The sequence below is a fragment of the Durio zibethinus genome, chromosome 18, assembly GCF_047325235.1.
Source record: "Durio zibethinus cultivar Kanyao isolate XHJ-2024 chromosome 18, ASM4732523v1, whole genome shotgun sequence".
NCBI lineage: Eukaryota > Viridiplantae > Streptophyta > Magnoliopsida > Malvales > Malvaceae > Durio > Durio zibethinus.
The window spans coordinates 11,989,831-12,012,048 of NC_143179.1; the positions used below are offsets into that span (position 1 = coordinate 11,989,831).

The window sequence follows — 22,218 nt, forward strand, 5'->3', positions numbered from 1 at the left end:
TAAATTTATAAAGAAAAAAGTATTATTAGTAAGATTATTTTTAGATTTATATATATATATATAATTCGTTTGTCTTAATGATATTTATATTTAGAGTGTTGTCAATTTAAAAAATATGGAGCAAAAGGTGTTTTAGTGATTTGTTTTGTAATTTCCATTTTAATATTGTGAAAAAAATTTTAATAACAATTACAAATGAACATAATTCTCTGGTTGATACTGAATCATTAAAATTTTTGTGTATTTCATGTGTTTTATTTTGCTTTACATTTATTTATTATTAAATTTTTTTTTGAGGAGTCGTGCCACTGCTTGCCCTTCTTAACTCCGCCAATACTTAGAACCTCGAGGCATTAGGACATTCTCTTTATTTTTTCAACCTTGACTATTTCAACGTTGTTAGCTAAAGCAAGGCTTGCTTGACTAGGAGTCGTCTCGCATCCGTACTAATTATTGATTTAAAAAATGAATTAATAAGAATTTAAAATTTAATTTAGTTAGTTTATATAATATTTTTAAAAAATTGAATTTTTTTTTTCTTTATAAGTAGGCAAATTCTTATAAGAAGAAAAAGTGAAATGATGAGGTTAGAATTCGCGTTTTATGTCTTTTTCAATACTTGTTAACCACGAGGTGGAAGGTGACATTGATATATCTACAAACTGATTTTTTTGCTTATTTCTATAGTTGTGAAACAATGCCCCCAGTTCATCCTGCCGCGGAGCTTTCAACTGCTGTGCTCATCCCAAGGCGCGACATCACGTGTTTGTGTCGGTGTGTGTGACGATGTGATTATTTTGATGTGGATAGGAAGAATTGAATTGGAGTGAATGTTTGGCTTTGACTTTGACTTTGACTTTGTAATGCTTTAAATTACATAGTTACCCTCTTAAATTCATATTTTTTATTTTTAAAGATTAAAATTGTTTATTTTTAATATATTCCGAATCCTTCATCTTTATATTTATCTAATTGAGAAAGATAATTTGTGTATGAGCTCGTTTGAACCTGTAATTTTTACATGTTAATTAGTAAAAATTAAAAATATTAATGTATAAAGTATGAGATAAGTAAAATATTTCTCTAACATATTTTTAATTTTTATATTATTTTATTCTTATTCCTATATTTATATTCAACGATTATTTTAAGTTTATTTTCATTTATATTTGTACGAGAACTTAATAGATTCTTGTATTTATATTTTTTAAAAAATTATTTTTTATCTTTTTTAATTTTATTTAAACACTTATATAATTTTTTTATAAATATATAAATATATATTTTAAATAAAAATATATTTTTTCTAATTAATTTAAAATAAAATTTTATATTACCTAAATAAATATTTATTTATTAAATATATATAAGAGTAGGGACGTGTGCTATAAATTTCCAATAAAAATTTAAAATTATATCTATTTCAATTGTCATTCTTAAAAGTTAATATCCATTTCTATTTTCATTTAAATAAAAAATTAAAAATTTATTAAATTTGAGTAAAATTAACATTCCTCGTAAAGACCTCATATCAACTTATCCAAATATAGTTGACCAAGGGATGATTGTTGAATGTTGAGGGAAAATTTTTTTTTAATTAAAATAAAAATGAATTTCGAACTCAAGGACAAAAGGATAAGTGCCGAATTAAAAACCAAAAAAGAAATAAATAAAAAAAAAACCTCCGAAACATTAATACCTTGACTATGTAAATACTTGGTATCGCTTCATTAAACCTTCCCAATTCTTATAATCTTCTCCATGTTTTGTGCCAAAGTTTTCTGGTTTAAAAGTTGAAAACCAAAAAGATTAATGTCTAAAATAATAGTTCTTTGGTAGGAGCTAAAATATCAAACCCTAACATGTGCAAGCCTTTTTAAAATGATATATCTCCTAGATGTTTTGGACCTGTTGAAGGTGACGGTAACAATACTATATTGTTGTTTAAAATATGAATTTTCTTTCAAAGATTGGATCAATGCACTAATTCATTGCAATTGCAGCATTTTGCCAAATTAGAATAGGTCTGTTACATTTTTAATTACAGCAAGATCATAGTTGGAATCAAATTGATAACTTTTTTTTTTTTTTTTTTTTTATAAAGGGGACAGTAACCTGATAACAAATAATGGGATTGAAGGTATTATAATTTAAATTTCAAACATATTAGATATTACCTTTTAAGATGAACACAATTAGTTGAATTGAAATCAGAATTCATTTCATTGATAATTTTGATACTCTGTTGATTATATGTATCTTGCTTATCATCTTTGTAGACATTCTATTTTATTCTGAATTTTTTTCAAACCTTGAGTCAATTTAAATCGGGCTTTGGATCTAATCCATTTGATTTGAATTTATCATCTAAGTATTAGGCTCATTATATTTTTGGACTCAATGCAAGCTCATTTATTTTTATGTTTTATTTATTTATTTTTATTATTTTTTTGGAAAAAAAAAAAGAAGGATAAAATGAAGAAATTCAATTACTTCTTGAAATCAAAATTCAGATTGAAGGGGATAGGATGCTCAGTTTTTGAACTGAAATCCTATCTTCATCATCTTTATTTAAACTGTAGAGCAATTGCACTACATCAACAGAAAAAGACTAAGCAAAGATCACACTACTCATCCTTTTCTGCCTCATTTCTTACTAACCAGTCTCCGTCACTACCATATCAACCAGTAGTCGATTCCAAGCCCACCATTGCCAAATTAAAAACCATCCCTAATCAACACCACATTGCCACCGCCAGTAAGCTTAACGCCTCCATCACCATCACTATGTCAATCTCAACCGAAACCCACAGTTATCTAGATTCATCAATAGAACCGTAGCTCAGCCATATTCACAAAACCTCCCATCTCAATTCAACCAATTATACAGAGTAGCATCGACCAAAAAGCCCCTTCTATTGTAACCATTAAATAGTCCCCTGCTTTCTCTCCCATTAAACAGTTCCTGCATAGCCACTTAAATAGTCCCAAAAAACCTCAAACCCAACCACAATTCTATCTACAACCTAATTCCCGGCAAACCAATTTTCAGAGAGCAAAAATCTAAAGTTTCAAGAAGCCATTAACAACACATTTCCAGCAATCTAAACCACATGAAATTTTTGACAGACCACATAATAAACAACAGCAGAGGTAGAACTAAAAGACACGCATCAAAACATCAAAACAGATGCTACAATCACCCTTCACTTAACCCGATTCTGCCATCATCATCAACCTCTTACTAAGCATCCATTAACTGTTACTAAACAGCAGCAGACTTCGGGACGATGAGGCATGAACCACAAAAGAAAAAATTCTACAAGTCTACCTGCAGTTGGATTGTACAACAGCTAGAAGTGACTTTTTTTTCTTTTTTGAGTGGAAAAGGCAAAAGGCTTTGACACAGGTAAGCAGGCAAAAAAGTGGTAGTGTTGGACACTGAGGAGTTCAGTGTTGCTCTTCCGACCTTTCAATTTTCATAATGTAGCCATATTAGATACATATCTGACTCCTTGAAGTGGGCTATGCATATCGGGTATGACCCTCCAACTGTAAGGAAAAACCGGGTGTAAAGTTAAATGCACAAAAATCCCAATTTTATCATTCACACCCAAAGCTGAACAACATAGGTTAATCATATGATTGAGACCCAAACAGAGATTATGCATGAATGGGTGAATGAACAAATAAATGGACAGATAGATGATGAGTGAAGGGTAGGGTTTTGGTCCAGAAACATAGATAATTGTTATCTGGTTATAAAAGTGCATCGCATTTCAATGGGAAATTTTAAGGAAGTCAGTTGCAGGCCGAATCTTAATATTTTCTAACTATCCAAATGAACAACTTCAATACCGCAGGCTCGGTTACTCAACGGATGTAAATTTGCATTCCAAAAAAGACATGGAATCATGCAGATAAGAAGAGAATGAGGGTATCACAGATACCACAAAATCCTCCAAGTGCACGAAATTGACATTCATCCAGCATGCAAGGGAAATACAGCATAAGCTGACAAATTATGCTAGGAAAATTTGAGTGCCAAAGCAGAATTCTCCCTAAAATTTCAGTAATTCTTGAGTAAAACCAAGTTTCAATCTTGAGACTTACCTCTCTCATAGGAAACATGTGTTCTACTATGTTCAAATGATACAAACTTTGTTTCATTAAAACTTTCAAAACTGCTTCCTCTTGTTTCTGAAAAGTTTGTCTTTTTTTGCATAAAAATAAGAGAGTAACAAAACCAACTGCAGAAAATGTTACTGAAGCCCATGGAAATGGTGGGTCCTTGAAACAAACAAGTGATGCTTCAATTTCTTGTGATGCAGTGTACACAAGATTGTGAATTGCATAAAGATCATGATCTGAGGACCTTAAGTAGTAGAATGCCATCTCAAAGTCAAAATGTGACAAAGCAGAAACTGCTTTGTCCAGCTTGTACCTGAACAAGTGCCACCTCTGTATGAACTCAACATGCTGCTTCTGTTTAAGGAGATTTCTATCCCCACCATGTGCATCTACAGATTCAAGAACATCAATAGCACTTGTTATACTGTAATTCATCCATGTCAAAGAGAAAATTTCTCCGAGCTGCATCCTTCTGCAGAAAAGACAACGATGAAATCTCTGAAAATGGTCCAAAAGGTGTCTGACCAACACTCCATGTGTAATCCACGAGAGTGCTATTATGTGTAGGGCTCCACAACAAATGAGTCAGCGACACCCCCCACATACTCTGTATAATTGAACCAACAATTGGCCTCTTCAGCTCCCTCGTACGTGTAAAAACATGACGAACATTACAACTGTAATCACTCACAGTCTGAGCAGTCTGTCCTAACAACAATAACCATATCTTTAAATGAAACACACTGATAATACCGATCAAGCAACAAAATTGTATTATAATCCAAATCAAACACATAAACAGGAAGTACCGTACTACCAAGTTCCTCCTCTGGCAACCTTGCAACCCTCGTAAACTCATCTGCCGAATCAGAATATATCTGATGCAAGCACTTTGAATCCAAATACTCGCTCACAATCAAAGTATAATTATCAAACAGAAACCTCGAAGTATATGAATTGATCGACCTAGAAACTGCAAAAGAACAAATCGACCACTCCTCGTACCTAACACTATACCTCTTAAACTCTAAACTATGATTGCCAAACAACAACTCACCATCATTTGCCTCATTACGAAACGTTTTTTCAATCTCATTTCAATCCAACCCGCTTAAGTCCTTACTTTCAGATGCGTGAACATGAATAAGCTAAACAGTTAAAGTAGTCTCACAATGAACAGGAATTCTCAAAGGAAGAACAACTAGTACCTGATAAGCACTGTATAATATATCAATGAAGCCAACTCTTGAAGCAAGGTTTGTGCGGACTTAGGTCTTCCATGAAAGGATGCTAAAGGGTGAAACTCGCCTCTCGCAAGTAACCCATCACCAGATAAGGCCGGCCCATAGTCAACCGGACCAGCTCCCAGATCAATTCAAAGATACCTTTTTGTGCCTGTCCAAAGGGTCCCTATGCAATTGGGGTAGCCAGCAGAAGAGTCAGAATGAGTGTAGGAGTAGCCGTAAGGTTGCTTCGAGGTGTGGCCAAGATGGAAAATGTAAATGTAAACGGATTCATCGGTTTTCTCGTAGTCGAAATGGCGGGAAATGACGGGGTCGATAGTGGAATATGGGACGGAAAGGAGAGGGGAACGGAGGGAGGAAGGAGTGGAGGAAAGAGCGGAGAAGAGGGAGGAGGAAGAAAGGGAGATGTCTAGGTGGAGTGAGTGGCGGATGGAAAGAGAGTGGGAGGAAAGAGAAGAAGAGATGAGGTGGAAGTGGGAAGAAGTAAGGGAGGATTGGCGGAACGAAGTAAGGAGGGAAGAGAAGCTAGGGCCTACGAGGCGGATTTGGAGAGGAATTGGAAGGGGGAGGGAAAGGAGGTCAGAGATGACGGAGTGGATGGGGAGAGAGAGGCCGGGGAGGATGAGGGAAGGGATTTTTTGAGGGAGGAAGAGAGGGATGAAAAAGGGTCATTTGTGGATTTGGGGTCTAGGTGAGATTGGTGGCTTAGAAAGGAGTCTAGGCCTGGGATTGGGACGGAGATGATGGTGCTTGCGGTGGTGGTGAGGAGGAGGATCAGGAGGAAGATGGTGGTGGACATTTTTTATTGGCTGGGGTTTCAGGTTTCCGAGGTTTGTTGGCTGGCTAATGAAGCATGGAGGAGTAGCTATATGAGACCTATTGTAGTCGGGTTTGGATCCAAAAAACCAGTTGGGTGCGAGTTTTTTGTTCTGTTTGACTTCTGATTCCGAGTGACTAAATTTAGTTTATAGCAATGAGGAAGTGAAGTCAAAATTTTTCACTGTCAGACCCCAAAAGAAACCCAGAAGAGTTTGCATAATTGTCCCAATCCCCAATATTCAGCCCACTTTTCAATTGAACGCAAATAAATATGCAACAGTAAAGGACCTCAATGTTACAACCTTGCAATCTTCTGGCTGAAACAATATTGGGGGAAAAAAGAACAGAAGAAAAAAAATTCAAATTTATCTGTATCTTGATTTGCTATGATTTGATGACAGCTGAATTTATATGCATAAGATGATGTTTAGAGACTAGAGATGCAAGTCAATCATTCATCGGATCTGTCAGAATCACTATATGATTGTGTACTCCAAAATTTTGAAACATCCTCATCCTCATCATTGTGCTCCAAAATCGGACTATTGGCACCAGAGAAATCTCGAAATCGGACAAGTCCCTGATTTTCACCATAACTGGCAGTAACAATTTGACATGCATTTACGGCCATGGCTGAACACCCGATGTTGGTATTTCCAAGCTCCGGACGATTACAAAGCAAAGAATTTGTTTGCTTACCAGTGTCTGTCTCCCAAGCATAAACAAAGTTATCCCCCAGACCTCCTGTAGCTATTTTATACGGATCCATGTGTAATAGTGTCACTGAACCCATATGGCCACCCAACTCAGTAACTGGTTCTGGTTTTGACGTCTCCTGGTTTCTCCTGATATCCCAAAGCATTGCTCTGTGCATTAAGTGTACACTTTCCATATTAGTTTCAAATACTGAGATTAAACAGTCTTAAATTCCTACTAGAACATGTTTTAACATATGGAAAACTTTCCATCAGAACACCTACTTACGATGAATAAAAGTTCAAGTGTTGATAATAGCAAATTTTCTCAACAGCCAATGATTGAAGGTGGTATGCAAGCCCATATATCCTCAGAAAATGAATTTATTCATTGCCTAACACCACTTGAGTATCACAGTTCATAATGTAAAATGAAGAACAACCCTCTAACTACAGACTGTTCCATTAACACTTTCATTTATTACTAGACAATGATACCATGATGAAGGGAAAATTATAGCTAATGTATTCATCATCAGAAAAGGTCTTACTTGCCAAATCCACCAGTGCAGACTAAAGATTTCGAGGGCATAATTGCAAAGGAGTATAATTTTGGTTGATATATTGCAGCAGTGTTAACCTTTTGCATTGTCCTCAAATCAACTACTACAACAGAAGAACCAGCAGCAACATAGAGTAAGGCTTCATGGCATTTCATGTCCACAGGTGCACCTGGCACAGAAGTCATTCCCACACAACTTGAAGAACGAATGGCTGATGATGTTGTTGTATCCCAAACTCTCACCTATAAGGCCCAGAATGGTGAAATAGTACTGTAACTGTTGAGAAATCTCTTAGTATAAACATGAAAGTAAAATCAGGTGATGTTAAGAAGCGAATGTTCAACAAGAAAGGTGAACAATATACCTTAGAATCCTTTGACATGGTCACCAAAAGGGAAGGTTTGTGCCTGGAAAATGATGGACAAATCAACTATTAATTATAAAAAAAAAAAAGGGGCAGCCCAATGCGTACGGTTCCCGCTGTAATTTGTTATAACTAAAGAATATACAATCAAACATAAAGAATTTAAAACTCAATCTTTCATAATGTTTGTTTTAAGTTTGAACAATGTAGAATAAAAAATAAAGAGTTTGCTTGAAGAAAAGATTCATACCCTGCAACTGACATTAACGTAACAGGTTTCTGATGCCCATAAAGCGTAGCCTTTAAAGCTTGTTGGCCACGTTTTCGGCTAGAGCTAAGGGACCAGAGGCGAACAGTACCATCTTCCCCACCACTTGCCAATACTTTGACACCACTATCACCTAATAATTTGTCTGACAAGGTAGAAACTGCACGATTATGACCTCTAAAGCACCGTTGGCAAGCACCCTATAAACAAAGCATGCAACCAGGATATTTCAACAACAGAGGCTAAGAGAAAGATAAGCTTAGTATTCTATTCATACTCCAAACACAAAAATGATAATAATGAACAACCAACAGCAATACTCAATGCAATGCATGGAATAAAATCAATGCTAAGAATACAACTTTGTTGAAAGGGCAAAAGCAGAACAATGCTTGACATAATACCTTCCACCACATTCGAATTGAGTGGTCACAACTTGAGGTTACCAAAACATTTTCTTCTCTTTGCATCTCACTTCGAAGTAAAGAAGTTTCATTAAGCGGAAACAATCTGCAGAACAATCATATCATCTATTAAAAAGAGTCATAGCTTTTGCATACAGACATACCCCTTTTTGACGCCTAATGTCCATGAAACACTTATGATTTAAATTAGTATGCATAAAATTGCAAATCAAAATGTCACAAAGACATCAACAAATTATAATCAAGAAAACCATGCTCCATGCCGTAAATTCAATTTGATGAAATATGCTGGTGATTGAACCACATACAATGTCACTTATTATACAAGGATATCCCACTTATTAGACAAGGATATCCATCAGATTGTCTCACCTCATGCATGTAATTCTTGCATTATGATCACTCATTCTGATAAGTGAGCCTCCGCTCAAAAAGCTGTCGATTTTCATCATTCTTATGATATAACCCTTGGTAAACAAACCCGAGTAAGCTTTTCAATGACGATCAAATGCAAAGTATCACAGAGTTAAAAACAGGATAAAGAAAATTACAGGGTCATACTTGAGAAAAGATTATATCATTCTTATCGAGAAGTAAATGGTCGAAATGCCTTTCTTCCGTATATAAGTCTAGAACAAAAGGATCAGCAAATTTAAGCTGATGCAACGCCGTACGCCAATCCAAATAGGCCTTCCTCACTCCTGACGAAGAGCTGGATAGCATTTCTAGTGGCCAACGCTTCCTAATTGAACCAAATACATAATAATAATAATAATAATAATAATAATAATAATAATCCACCTAAAAAGGAAAAAAAATGAATATATTCATTTATTATTGATTTTTTTATCAAAGTTTCTAATAAATTTCACTATTAAATTCAATCTATTTTTAATCCAATTTTACTAAGAAATAAAGAAAATGAAATTCGAGCCTACAAAAATTGCCTTAAAATAAATTCTATTTTTAAATTAAGAATTCTAAAAGTAATAACTTTTTTTTCTCCTGAAAGCGAACGAGATAAACATTTTCGAGAAAAGAAACCTGAAGCGGTGGAGCCATATAGAGTCGGAATAAGCGACTTTTTGGAGAAATTTGGAAGTCATGGCGAGGTTTGAGAGGTCTTGAAGGCTAAGGTAGGTGGCGCAATGAGCCAAAGAGTCTTCATCCAAATTGGTGATCTTTGTTGTCGTGGCTGCTGTTGTTGCTGATTGCGGTGGTGAAGATGGTGGCTCCGCCATTTTTTTTTTATTCTGATTTTTATGGAATCAAAATTTGGAGAAAGAAAGGGGCTTTTTTTGCTCTTATTGGGAGGCTTCATTTTCTATTTTCTTTTTTATTTTAGGAATCAATTTCCACTTTCAAGAATTAACAGATTAACATCTTTTATAATCTAAAGTTTTCTTTTGGGTTTTTTAAGAATTTGCTAGCACTTTTTTTTTTAAGTGGTAATGTAATATGTGGCCCTTTGAATTATTATAGTTCGTTGAATTTGATAATTAAATTAAAATAATTGTTAAATAAATATTTATAATTGGAAAATTTATATTAATTTAATTTAAGAGTTAATTTTATTTATAAAATTATTAATTTAATTATTTTAATCAATAAAAATTTATTATCTGAACACAAAATAACATATCATATTTATATGTTATACTTATAAAATTATATATTTTAAAAAAAAATTAAATAAATAAATTTTTTTTTAATTCTCATAAACCTTAAATTCAATATCCAAACCTTAAATCTCAAGTAGAATTTTTATATGGGAATAAATTTTTTTTAATTTTTTTTGTAAATTTTTACTTGTAAATTACCTAAATCAAACATGTGATAATTTTTACAAGAAAAAAATTTTGCTAAAATCCCAATTTGTCTACACCCAAACAATAGTCAAGAAATTACTTTTATCAATCTCATCTAATTGTCTTTGTAACTAATTCAGCAACTCATCAAAATCATTACTCAATCAACATCATCAAAGCCACCGTTCCCATAATACCAATTAGCCGACACTATTGATGCCACCCCAACCAAAAAACATTTTTTTTTACTCGAGCATACGCACAAAATGCGAGAAAGTTTTGATTTAGATAAATTTTGAGTGGGTTTTGAGTTTTAAGTTTTTTTGAGGGACGGAGGACCAAGGAAATACAAAAAAAGAGGCCAGCGCTGGCAAGTGGTGACCGATAGTGGCGAGTGATGGTCCGACAGGTTGTTGCTCGTTGGAATCTGAGTTAAGAAAGAAGTGGTGGTCTACTTTTTTTTTTTAAGGGAAGAAAGAAATGAATGAAACAAAAAAACATTTACGCTTTATATTTAATCATATTAACATGACATGTAAGCAACCATTTAAGATCACATACCATTTTGTAGTTAGATGCCCATTTTTTATGGGTTAAAATGGCCAAGCAAGCTATTCTGTAATAAAGTTAAGTTTCGGACTATTTTGATACACAAATCAAAAGTTTAAGCACCTAATTAAAATTTTTTTTTAATTTAGATATCACATTAAAACAAATACTTTGAGAGACTACACAAATCAAAAGTTTAAGCACCTAATTAAATTTTTTTTTAATTTAGATATCACATTAAAACAAATACCTTGAGAGGCTACACGGGACATTATCCCTATTTTGAATTATTCTTGGATAGAACCAATTTAAAACATGATTAAGTGATAATTAAAAGCATGATGTAATAATAAAATATGAAAATAATATAAAAATAAAAATGACATCATTTAGAATTTTAATAAAATTAGTATGAATTTAATAAAAATAAAAAATATATATGTTTCTTTTTTTTATATATTTATATAAATTATGATATAATAATTTTTTTATTTTATATTTTTATACAAAATAGACAATAGTATATATATATATATATATATATATATATATGAATTGATAAATTTCATTAAAATATAGAGTTTTGTAACATTACAGTGATTTATTTTTAGTTTTTTTTTAATGAAGGTAGAATTTTATTTTTTTTTTGTACAATATGGGTAGATTTAGATGACAAGAAATATTTCTCTAATTATTTTAAATTTAAATTGAGAATTTTATTTCTCAAATTTTTGGTTAACAATAAGATTTTTTTTTTTCTTTTAAGAAATTTATCATTCTTTAACATCATAATTTCTCCTCTCTCATCCCATAATTTATCGGTCCAATGCTAAATTGTTCTAAAAATTTACACCACCTGTTTCTGAAACAATAGCATTTTATTTTCTTAGGAAAGAGGACAAATTTCAATCCTTCTACAAACAGAAACTGTAGAAACTAGAACAAGAAATTTCCTAGAAATTCCATCATTTATCAATCTGAATACAACATTTTATCGTCAATTATCAAATAAAACATATATAATAAAGTAATTTATTCTTGATCCTCAATTATCAAATAAAATATATATAATAAGCGAATTTATTCTTTAACACACAAATGTTGGAAATATGGGAGAGGAAGGGCAATTTACAGCTGATCAAACAAAAGGCAATACCATTAATTAAATCCAAGTAGCAGCAGATCATCTAAAATATGAAGACAACACTATCATGAACCCTAGACTTTTGGTTTTGAGCCACACATTCAGAGATCCACATCAGGTTCCTGATCTCCTGCTCCCTTAATCTCATGTATGCGAAGAAAACACCATAATGGAACTGCACACCATCCACCAAGCAAAGCAAATTAGAGAAAAATACTTTATTTAATTGGTGAAAAAAAAAATGGAAAAACAGAAACAAAATCAAGCATATGCCACTGCTGGGGTTTTCTTTGTTTCCTATCACACCAAATAATTGATAACTGAGAACTCAAGTACAAACCTGCTGCTCAAAAGCTAAGCAAAGCCTTTTCACTTCCTCCTCGTAAAAAGCCTTGTCAAGCATCTGGCTCTCTCCATAAGACAATTTAGAGAAAATTGATTGGTAGGGAGGATATTTTTCCATCACACCACGAACCTAGACAGCAACCCAAGCAAAGACTAAGAACTGGAAGTAGTTTCATTTAAGCAAGCATTAAATGTGAAACAAACCTGGTCAATATCCTCACAGACAGCAAGTTCCTCATGACCATAGGGATAACTGTTTAATATGAAGCGACATTGTCAGAGATCAACACTCCAAAAGCATGTAATACCAAAAGTATAAAAGTAAGATTAGGCCTGAGAGAAAGAGCTTACAGCAGACCAAAATTAGAGTATAATTTCCTACGATCATCACGAGTAAGTTCAGTGCCAATGCTGCAAAAAGTAAACAACACCAAACATATTTTATTAAAAAGTCCATGAAAAGAGAGTATCAAGCATAAAACTAGAAACCTTTAGGATGTAAACCCTTTCTGTAGGTAATAGTACCTGTTAATGGTAATATTTACAGCCCTTCTGTCAGCCTCAAAGGCTAGGAGGTCAGACATGATCTCTGCTGTTGCACCACCAAGTTTCTATAGGAAAAAATCATGTTTAACTTAACAAGGAAGTAGGAAATGACAACTAGCACATGCAAAACGAAAAGCCACCTTGCTTCTGTACTGAGAACCTTACCTGACAAAACTTGTAAAAATCTTCAAGGTATGCTTTGTAGAGAGTGTTCCTCATAATTTCAATGTTCATGTCATCAAGGTCCTACAGAAAAAACCCAGATGAATGAATCCAACAATCAAAGGCTTAGAAAATAAAATCATTCAACAAAAACAATATTCCAGCACAGCTACTAACAATCTCACATGCATGCTTATACAGAGAGAGATACAGACAGACAGAGAATGAAAGACTAAATTAATGTGAAACAATATCAGAAAAGTTGTTAGAACCCTGTACCTCAGAGGTAATACACTCAGAGAAATATGGAGCCAGTGGAGTGTCAACAAGAACCAATCTATAGAGTTCACGCATGTTCTGAGCAACTGCCAGGGTTGCAATGCTAAAGCAGCAAAAAACTAAAAAGTAAGCAGATGTATTATGCGAGGTCAGATAAGCCTGATCTCCATCTAGGGGTTAGATTACCTGTCAAACATGCCCAAAGGATGGCACTTCTCCAAAAGCTCCTGAACATCTCTCTCATGCAAGGTTCCAGTAACAATCAAGACAACATTGTCTATCATATGACCATACCTAAATGGAACAATCAAAATGTTAGCGTTTCTTCTGTTATCAATAAATCCACAGAAACCTCTTAATCAAACTGCATCTCCACACCATCTAAGCAGATAGTTTTCTCTACATCCCTGAGACAACTCAAAGCAGCCCTACCATTCAGGCAGCTATGTTCCAGCTTGAGCTAAAAGTTGATTAACTAGATCATGGGAAGAGGGCAACAAACAACCCCTTCTAACTTTTATGGAAATATAAGATCAGATTTTTTTTCCCCTACTAATTAACAAAACCGCATAAGCAGTGTAAGGACATGCACAATTCATGCTAACACATCAGAACCACCAGTTTTGGATGTTACTGAATTAACACCTGGCATTTATGTGTAGTTCTAAAAACAAACTAATGTTACAAAGAAAGCTATGGAATGCTTATATTCAATTGGGTTAATGGCTTGAATTGTCCTTAAACTATACTAAAATATTCGATGTAGTACCTGAACTATAAAAATCTCTAATGTGATACCTAAACTATGAATCTATTAACTAATGTGGTACTTAGAAGGTTATTTGTCCATCAGGTGTTATCATTTGAAGCTAGCTACATTAGAAGTGAGTACCACGTTTGTTAATAGATTCATAGTTCAAGTACCACATTAGAAACTTTTAAAGTTTAGGTACTGCATTGAGTATTTCACTATAGTTTAAATCCAATCTTGATCATAAGATGTGAAATAAATCAATGCCATGGCAATGTCTAACAGCAGGAAATTCTTACATGTCTTAAGCAATTCAAACAAAGAAACAAAAAGGATAGATCTTTACATACGTGATATACTCTAAGAAGGTGGACAACGGCTCTGTAGCTTGGCATAGCATATGCTTATACTCATCAACAAGTTTGAGAGTACATTTCTCCACAATTGTAGTCGTATGCAATGGTGAAGGTTCTGCAAAGCATCAGCATGTGTTAGAATCAAAATTAAATGAAATAAATAAAATTAAAAACACATTGTCAAAAAAATCAACATTTTAACAAGATGGTCTTTAAATTAACACTCTAAAGTTGTAATTGTTAATCAATTTCGACTCAATTCAAACCAAAATCAATGATTTATCGAAGTAGATTGTGATGTTATTGCATATATGATAAAGTTGGGCTGAAAGGTAAAAAGGGCTGGACCATGAAGGAAAAATTCTCTTTCTTTTTCTGGTCTCATACTCTCAACTTCTCTGTCTTTTTTGCTCTTCTTTTCTGGTCTAATCTCTTACCTTTCCATCAGTATCCATTTGATCACATAGATTTAAAATTGAAAAAAACAAATCGAAAAAGCCGTACCGTTTTGGAGATAAGGGCCGTATTCGGTGGCAGAGAGGTGCATCTTGATATCGTCAAGGGTTTCGCATTGGCAAAGATTGTTGTAATCGGCGGCGGTTAAGAGTCCCGCCCTGTGGCCTCTCACGATCGCTTCCAAGTAACCGCCGTGGATGTTGAATGTCATAGCTTCGAACCCGTACATTTGGCCCTCTTTTTTTGTTCTTGATTTGAGTAATTAATATCTGAATTTGGGAATTGGAAGTTCAAAACCAATCCCTAAAGATGTATGAATTGGGAAATTGGGGAAATTTGTTTGTTCGTTTGTTTTGTCTTTTTTTTTTAATGGTTAATGGTGATTGTATGAGTATTTGGAAATTGGGGAATGCTTAAAAAATAGTGAGAGTTTCACTGTTTTACCTCATACAAGTACGGTTTAATTAAATTTAGTGTTAAAATTTAATAGTTTAAAATTAAATATTAAAATAAAAATAAAATTAATTGAAAAGATAAAAATAATTTAAATGAAGATTATTTTAAACTTAATTGAAAACGCCCTTATTATCATTAAATTAAAGATTCATATCATTTAAAATTCCTTTTATTATAATAATTTTACATGATATGCTCTCCAAATTAAGTAGTGAAAATTTTTACTAATTTTAAAATAATGAGATGATCTTTTTCCTTTGAAAATTACAATTTAAATTTTAGAAAAAAGAGTTTAGATGAGATGTGATTTGTGTTGTAATGTTATTCTTTTAAATTATTAAATTGTTTTCCAAATTTATTTTTTTTTTACATAACTTGTAAAAACATAAATAATTATAAAAATGAACTTAAAATAATAAAAATTTGAGAAAGTGCATATTTACTATTATATTTTTTTTTGGTTCAAATCCATCCATAAAATAAATTTTACAAATATATGAAATATAAAATTTTTTATTGAGAGTATTACGAGATTTTTTTTTGTTTTTTGATTTTTTTTTAGCTCTCAGCAATTGATTTTTTTAATAGTTGATATTTATAAAAAAAAAATTCTAAAAATTACATTTCTAAAAAAATAAATGTAATCATTGATTAAAAAAATAAAAAATTACAATTTTCAAATTAAAAACGTAATATTTAGTTGACAAACATTAAGGAATACATTTTTAAAATTATTAACGTAGTTTTCAGCTTTGCATGATGTGTTTACAGAAGGAGAAGCTACTGTTAGTGGATCCAAATAGGCATGAAGATGAGGGAAGCACACCGAAAGAACAACAAATGAAATGATTTAGATAAGATTGATGAGAATAAGTGAACCATACATCATTCCATTTTAAAAAATTTTTTTGGTGTCGTTTAGGTTATATAAATTTTACAAATATTTATATAAATTTTTGTCTTCATTTTTTAAAACTTATATTTATTTATAATTAAGTTATAATTATATTAAAAATAAATACACTTATAATTATTTATATATTATTGTTTATTAAAACTTGATTTAAAAATTTAATTTTTTTATATTTAAAATATAATTTAAAAATAAATAAAAAATACTCACAACAAAAGCATAGGTCTAATTTTAGTCCGTCCATCCATACAATAAATCCATCCATAAGATAAATTTTACAGCGCCTTTCAATGGGAGTGTTAGGTGGCGTTTTCATTATTATTATTATTTTTTTTTTTGCTTTACAAAAATATTTGAGAAACCAAAGAGAGAATGAGAGAGGTAAGTAAAACAATTGGGTGGTAAATTTTGAGATAGTTATTAAAAGAACAAATGTAATAGATTATTGTAATTTTATATTTTTAAATTTTTTAACATTAAAAAATATTACGTTTTTTATATTTGAAACATAATATATTAATTAAAATAATAATAAAATAAAATAAATATTTTTATGTTAATGACTTTTTTATATGAGAAACATATTAATTGATGTAATATTAAAAAAATATTTGTAATATTTAAAAACGTAATTTTTGTTAATAAAGATAGTTTTTATTAGTTTGAAAATATGATTGATAATTTATTATTTTTTTTTTAATTTTAAAGTGTGATTGATAATTAATAAAAAAATTAATTTTAACTATATTTTTATATTGAAAAACGTAATTTTTGAATTATAAAAATTATATTTTTTTTCAAAATGTAATTTTTAAAATAAAAACCACATTTCTTTTATATATATATATATAATGGTCCTTGCAGTTACTTTTTTACATGCAGTTTATGAAAGACCCACGTCACCTCATATTTTTAGTCTAAAAGCCACGTCACCTCACATTTTAATTAGGGTTATCTTCACATTTTCGAATAATTTGATTTTATTTACTTTGTCAATTGCTTTTTCAATTCACACTTTCTAATGGTTTGATTCAGTTTAATTTGTCAGTTGCTTTTTCAAATAAATTTTTTAATCCTCGTACACATTTTAATTGATAGAAAATTATCAATTAAATATTTTAATAATCAAACTTTTCATTTAATTTGATTTTTGTATATATAAAAAAATTATTAAATTAAAAAATGATGGGATAAGTGAGTGTTAAAATGGTTGAAGTTGATGGAAAAATGTTATATCAACAAGAATATGACAAGGGTAGGTGAGTTAGTACTAAAAATCTGCAACTTTTTTTTTTTTTAATTTCTGTAGACGCATTGTTTCATGTAAAATTTTTACATATTTTACATCAACAATACCCTTGCTGCCATAATTTTTCATTCTCTTTTAGCAAATTTCTCCTGTTTGATTTTTTCTATCACGCAACATTTTGATTTAAAATTAAAGAAAAAAAAAAAGAAAAAGGGAATAGATGAAAGCTTTCATTTTTATTAACACGGGAGGATTTGACAAATGTTGTTTACTTTTATCAAAAGTCATTTTGTATTTCTTGTTCCATTCTCTAGAATTATTCTTACGAAAAAGTTTAAAAATGAGATCCCATTTATAAGTAACCTGAGATATGAACCGTTAAATGTAATTTAATCTTTCCAGAAAACTTTGAATTTCTTTTGGTGTACTTGGAGGTGACAAACTTTGAATGACCCGTATTTTATCTGGATCAACTTCAATTCTTCTTTCACTAACCACAAAGCCTAGTAACTTTCCTGACTTTATCTCAAAGGTACACTTGGCTGGGTTTAACTTGAGCTGAAATCTTCTCAATCTTTCAAATAACTTTTTGAGGCTGGTGACATGATCTTTATTCTCACAAGATTTTATAATCATATCATCTACATACACCACAAGCTTTTTATGCATCATATCATAGAAGAGTGTTATCATGGCCCTTTAATATGTTGCCACAACATTCTTTAACCCAAAAGGCATGACTTTGTAACAAAAGGCTCTCCACATGGTTACGAAAGTGATCTTTTTCATATCATCTGCAGTCATTTTTATCTGATTGTATCCTAAGAACACATCCATGAAGGAGAACATTGAATTTTTTAGCCATGTTATCTACCAGTGTATCGATATGAGGCAAAAAAAAGTTATCCTTTAGGCTAGCCTTATTCAAATCACGATAGTCTACACATATTTGTACCTTTTCATCTTTTCTTAAGAATTGGTACTATATTGGCCACCCATTCTAAATACTTAGCCACTTGTAGGAAGCCTGTATCAAACTGTTTCTTTACCTCTTCTTTGATTTTTAGTAGCATTTAAGGCTTCATTCGTCTCAATTTTTGCTGGACTGGCTTACATTCTGGCATTGGGGCAGTCTGTGCTCAATTATCTTCGTACTTAGCTCTGGCATATCCTGGTACAACCAAACAAACACATCTATGAATTCTCGAAGTAGATCTTTCAAACGTTGCCTATCATCTGACAAAAGTGAAGTATCGATTCTGACCTCTTTCTTATTCTCTTCATCTCTCAGATTCATTAAGTCAATTATCTCATAATAAGGCTCAATTGGCTTATTTTCTTATTCAATCAATCTCATTAGGTTTGGAGGCATAACATATTCTTCAAAATTCTTTTCATTATCAAGTTCATCAGTGTTAATTGAATTCTCAAAACTAACCTCTTGATTGTTATCATAATTATCTTCGTATTCATTTAAGGATCTAAAATTAAATGAAATGAGATATGTTGGCAATATGTATTTAGAAAAAATGGCAATAATGAAGACACAATAAGAAATGAATGAAAATGCATCATTTCTAATCTTTATTAGAATAATAAAAGATAAATGGCCCAAACAAGAAAGATCACCCAAATGCCTTGGGCAATAACTATTGGGATGTATAATTATGTTGAATTAGTTTCAAAGATCAATGGCACTCCAATTATTCAGCTTATAATCTGACGGACAAAGGTATACCCGCCTTTCTATTTCATCTTCAATAGCATGGATGATTAATTGGGCAAAAGCTTCTCCACACTTTTTTCTGCATCTGGGTACATGAATCCTCCAAGTCTGAAAGTCTCGTATAGGTGTGGGATAATCATTAGTCTTGTTGTTTTACCTGCTGACCTTCTCTTGATCTCCCATTCCGCTACTTCATAACCTAGGCCTAGCCTTTCAGTATTGTCTACCACTGTTGGGGGTTCCTTTATTCCCTGTAAGTTCTTGCCTAGTCTTATTCTTGGATACCAACCCTTATTGATGACTTAGCTCGTCATTATCTTTGAAAAAATTGATTTTTAAATCCTTCACCCACATAGTTGATCAGTTCAAAAGATCAATAGGAACACTCTTCCATTTTTTCGGTAACTTTCACATATGGGGCATTCAAAGGTTGAGTCACTAGCATGTCTTTATTTCTAAAAATTGCCACTAACTGGCCTTTTACATTGAACTTAATTTTTTGATGAAGAGTAAAAGGAACAACCCCTGTCATATGAATCCATGGCCTTCCCAGTAAACAACTATAAAATGGAGAGATATCCATTACTTCAAATTTCACATTAAAAATGCACGGCCCAATTTACAAGGGCATCTCAATATCTTTCAAGACTTCCCTTTTGGTCCCATCAAAAGCTCGCACTATCATTTGACTGTCTTTCACATGAGAATAGTCGATAGGTAGTTTTGTCAAAGTTGACATAAGCATGACATTGATAGCAAAACCATTATTAATAAGAACTTTAGTCATGATATGACTCTTGCATTTGACTGTGATATACAGAGCCTTGGTACTTTCTCTTCCCTGTGAGAGAATCTAATCATCACTGAATGAAATATAATTTGGCATGACTAAATTTTCAGTCAGGTGGTTCACATATTCAACAGATACATTATGTGCCATATATGCTTGGTTCAATACTTTCAGCAGGATATTTCAACGTGGTTTCGAATTCAATAGCAATGATAATAATGAGATTCGTACTGACATTTTGTTCAACTATTCAACAACTGAATATTCACTATGTTTTACTAACTTTAAGAATTCACAAGCCTTTTTTTTTACACCGACTTCAGACGATCCTCTTCAGGTTCCATTTCAAGGTTATTTCATCTTTCTCCTACCTTGGCTTTCTCTCTTCTAGCCTTCTCTAATATTTTTAAAGTGTAGCATCTTTCACTTCGAGTAATATCTCTTACATCAGTTATATTAGAGGTGTTAGTCTTAGAGACATTCTCTTCTTACTTCTAAATCACTGTATCACAACCATATTTTTAGGGTATAACTTTATCATCCTTGTATGAGAAGGGAGTCAAAATTTTAAAAGTTACCGATCAGGGAATGAGTTTATCTAGAACTGACTTTGGCTTGTTCCCACAGTGAATCATTACCAGTTTAAAAAATAGTTTTACGTGCTTGTCAGTCATGGATAGTTCAACACTCTCTAAGTCTTCTTTTTTTTCATAGACCTTCATTTGGTATGAATCCAAGAGCTTTTGTATTTCTTGGTAAAACTGCTTACAAGTTTCGATAGAGTGACCCATTGCCCTACTATGATATTTACAACTAGTGCCTGCTATATATGTTCCATGATAACAGTGTGGACTCACTAGATGTATCATGTCAGCTTTCCTTAAAACATCAAACAACTGATTAAGAGGTGTCTTAATATCTATAACTTTTCTCTTTAAATGATGCTCATGTTCATTACTCAGAGCATTCACATTGTGATTAGGCAAATAATTACCACTAACATTTGGTGCAGTTACCCCTCTTATATCAAAACTAATCATTTCATCCTTGATCAGTCATTGCACTTTGTATTTCAAGGCAATGTAATTTTCAGTGGCGTGACCAGCAATCTCATAGTAATAGTCACAATGGGCTGTAAGATCATACCATTTAGGGTAAGGTGGTTTGAGTGGCTTTAACTTACTTGAAGCAATCAGATGATTGTTGTAAAGCTCACGATATAATTTTATATAGGTCATGAAGATTGGGTCAAATACAGATTTTTTACGAGTGGTTCGTTGCTCCCGAAAACCTCTCATTGGGCTTGCTGGATGAGTCTGAGGTCTTAGGGTAGGTTGAGTGCTAGGACTATATGTGGTATTCTGAGGTTTAAGAGAGGTTGATATGTTTGGGGATAAGATGACTATGCGAATGATTGGTATGAGTAAGGGGAAGTGTTATTTACAACAGGATAATATGAAAGGTATCCTTATGGTGAGTAGGGTTGATAACCTCCGAATTACTGTTTATCAAAGCTCACAGCCTGAACTTCAATCTCTTTCTTCTTTGAGGCTCTTTTGTTGGATGCTTCACCTCTTTCTAACTTGTCATTCTTGATGAAAATCTTAATAATTTCTCTTAAAATCACCATGTCAGTAAAGTTTTTAGTTACATTTTCTATCATCTTTTCATAATAGAGAGATTTCAAAATGCTGACAAACAACACTGTAGTCTCTTTCTCAGTTATAGGAGGTTGCACTTGAAAAGCTACATTTTTCCATCTCTGGGCATATTCTTTAAAAGATTTATTTATCTTTTTTTCTAGGTTCTGTAAAGATAAACGATCAGGAGTCAGATCCATAATATATCGATATTGACTAATAAAGTCATGGGTCATATCATTTCAAAAATGGATACGAATTCTATCCGCTGGACATACCACATGGCAGCAAAACCTGTAAAACTATCTTGAAGATATGCATTAATAGTTTTTTATTATGAGCATGGGCTGTCATCTTCTGACAATACATATTAACGTGAGTTTTTGGACACTTTGTACCATCTTATTTCTTAAACTCTGTCACTTTGAACTTTAGAGGAATAACTACATCCGAGACTAAGCAAAGCTCAGTAGCGTCTATAGAATCATAAAATCTAATTCTTTCTACAACTCGTAACCTTTGTTCAAGCATACTAATCT

General features: G+C 32.3%; 2 protein-coding genes and 1 pseudogene across 4 annotated transcripts; all 3 read right to left on the reverse strand.

Moving 5' to 3' along the window:
- Positions 1–2,469: 2,469 nt before the first annotated feature.
- LOC111299604 (uncharacterized) lies at positions 2,470–6,183 on the reverse strand (annotated as a pseudogene). The gene is made up of 2 exons (XR_016329877.1): positions 4,114–6,183; positions 2,470–3,552 (listed from the first exon to the last, which is right to left on the reverse strand). The product of XR_016329877.1 is annotated as an uncharacterized LOC111299604 (transcript).
- A 357-nt stretch (positions 6,184–6,540) lies between these two features.
- LOC111299605 (uncharacterized) lies at positions 6,541–9,935 on the reverse strand. Of its 2 annotated transcripts, XM_022894884.2 has the most exons (8): positions 9,554–9,935; positions 9,071–9,251; positions 8,882–8,976; positions 8,489–8,594; positions 8,067–8,284; positions 7,817–7,859; positions 7,441–7,694; positions 6,541–7,060 (listed from the first exon to the last, which is right to left on the reverse strand). In XM_022894884.2, exons 1-8 carry the CDS (start codon positions 9,748–9,750, stop codon positions 6,646–6,648), a joined length of 1,509 nt encoding a protein of 502 aa, XP_022750619.2. In that variant the 5' UTR covers positions 9,751–9,935; the 3' UTR covers positions 6,541–6,645. The 2 variants fall into 2 exon arrangements, with proteins under 2 accessions (XP_022750619.2, XP_089603711.1); XM_089747585.1 differs by lacking the exons at positions 8,882–8,976; positions 9,071–9,251 and having other exon boundaries at positions 9,554–9,930.
- A 1,980-nt stretch (positions 9,936–11,915) lies between these two features.
- Positions 11,916–15,294, reverse strand: LOC111299606 (V-type proton ATPase subunit d2). Its single transcript, XM_022894885.2, has 10 exons — positions 14,954–15,294; positions 14,444–14,564; positions 13,529–13,636; positions 13,343–13,445; positions 13,067–13,147; positions 12,881–12,966; positions 12,707–12,766; positions 12,560–12,608; positions 12,351–12,485; positions 11,916–12,185 (listed from the first exon to the last, which is right to left on the reverse strand). Exons 1-10 carry the CDS (start codon positions 15,132–15,134, stop codon positions 12,054–12,056), a joined length of 1,056 nt encoding a protein of 351 aa, XP_022750620.1. The 5' UTR covers positions 15,135–15,294; the 3' UTR covers positions 11,916–12,053.
- Positions 15,295–22,218: the final 6,924 nt, after the last annotated feature.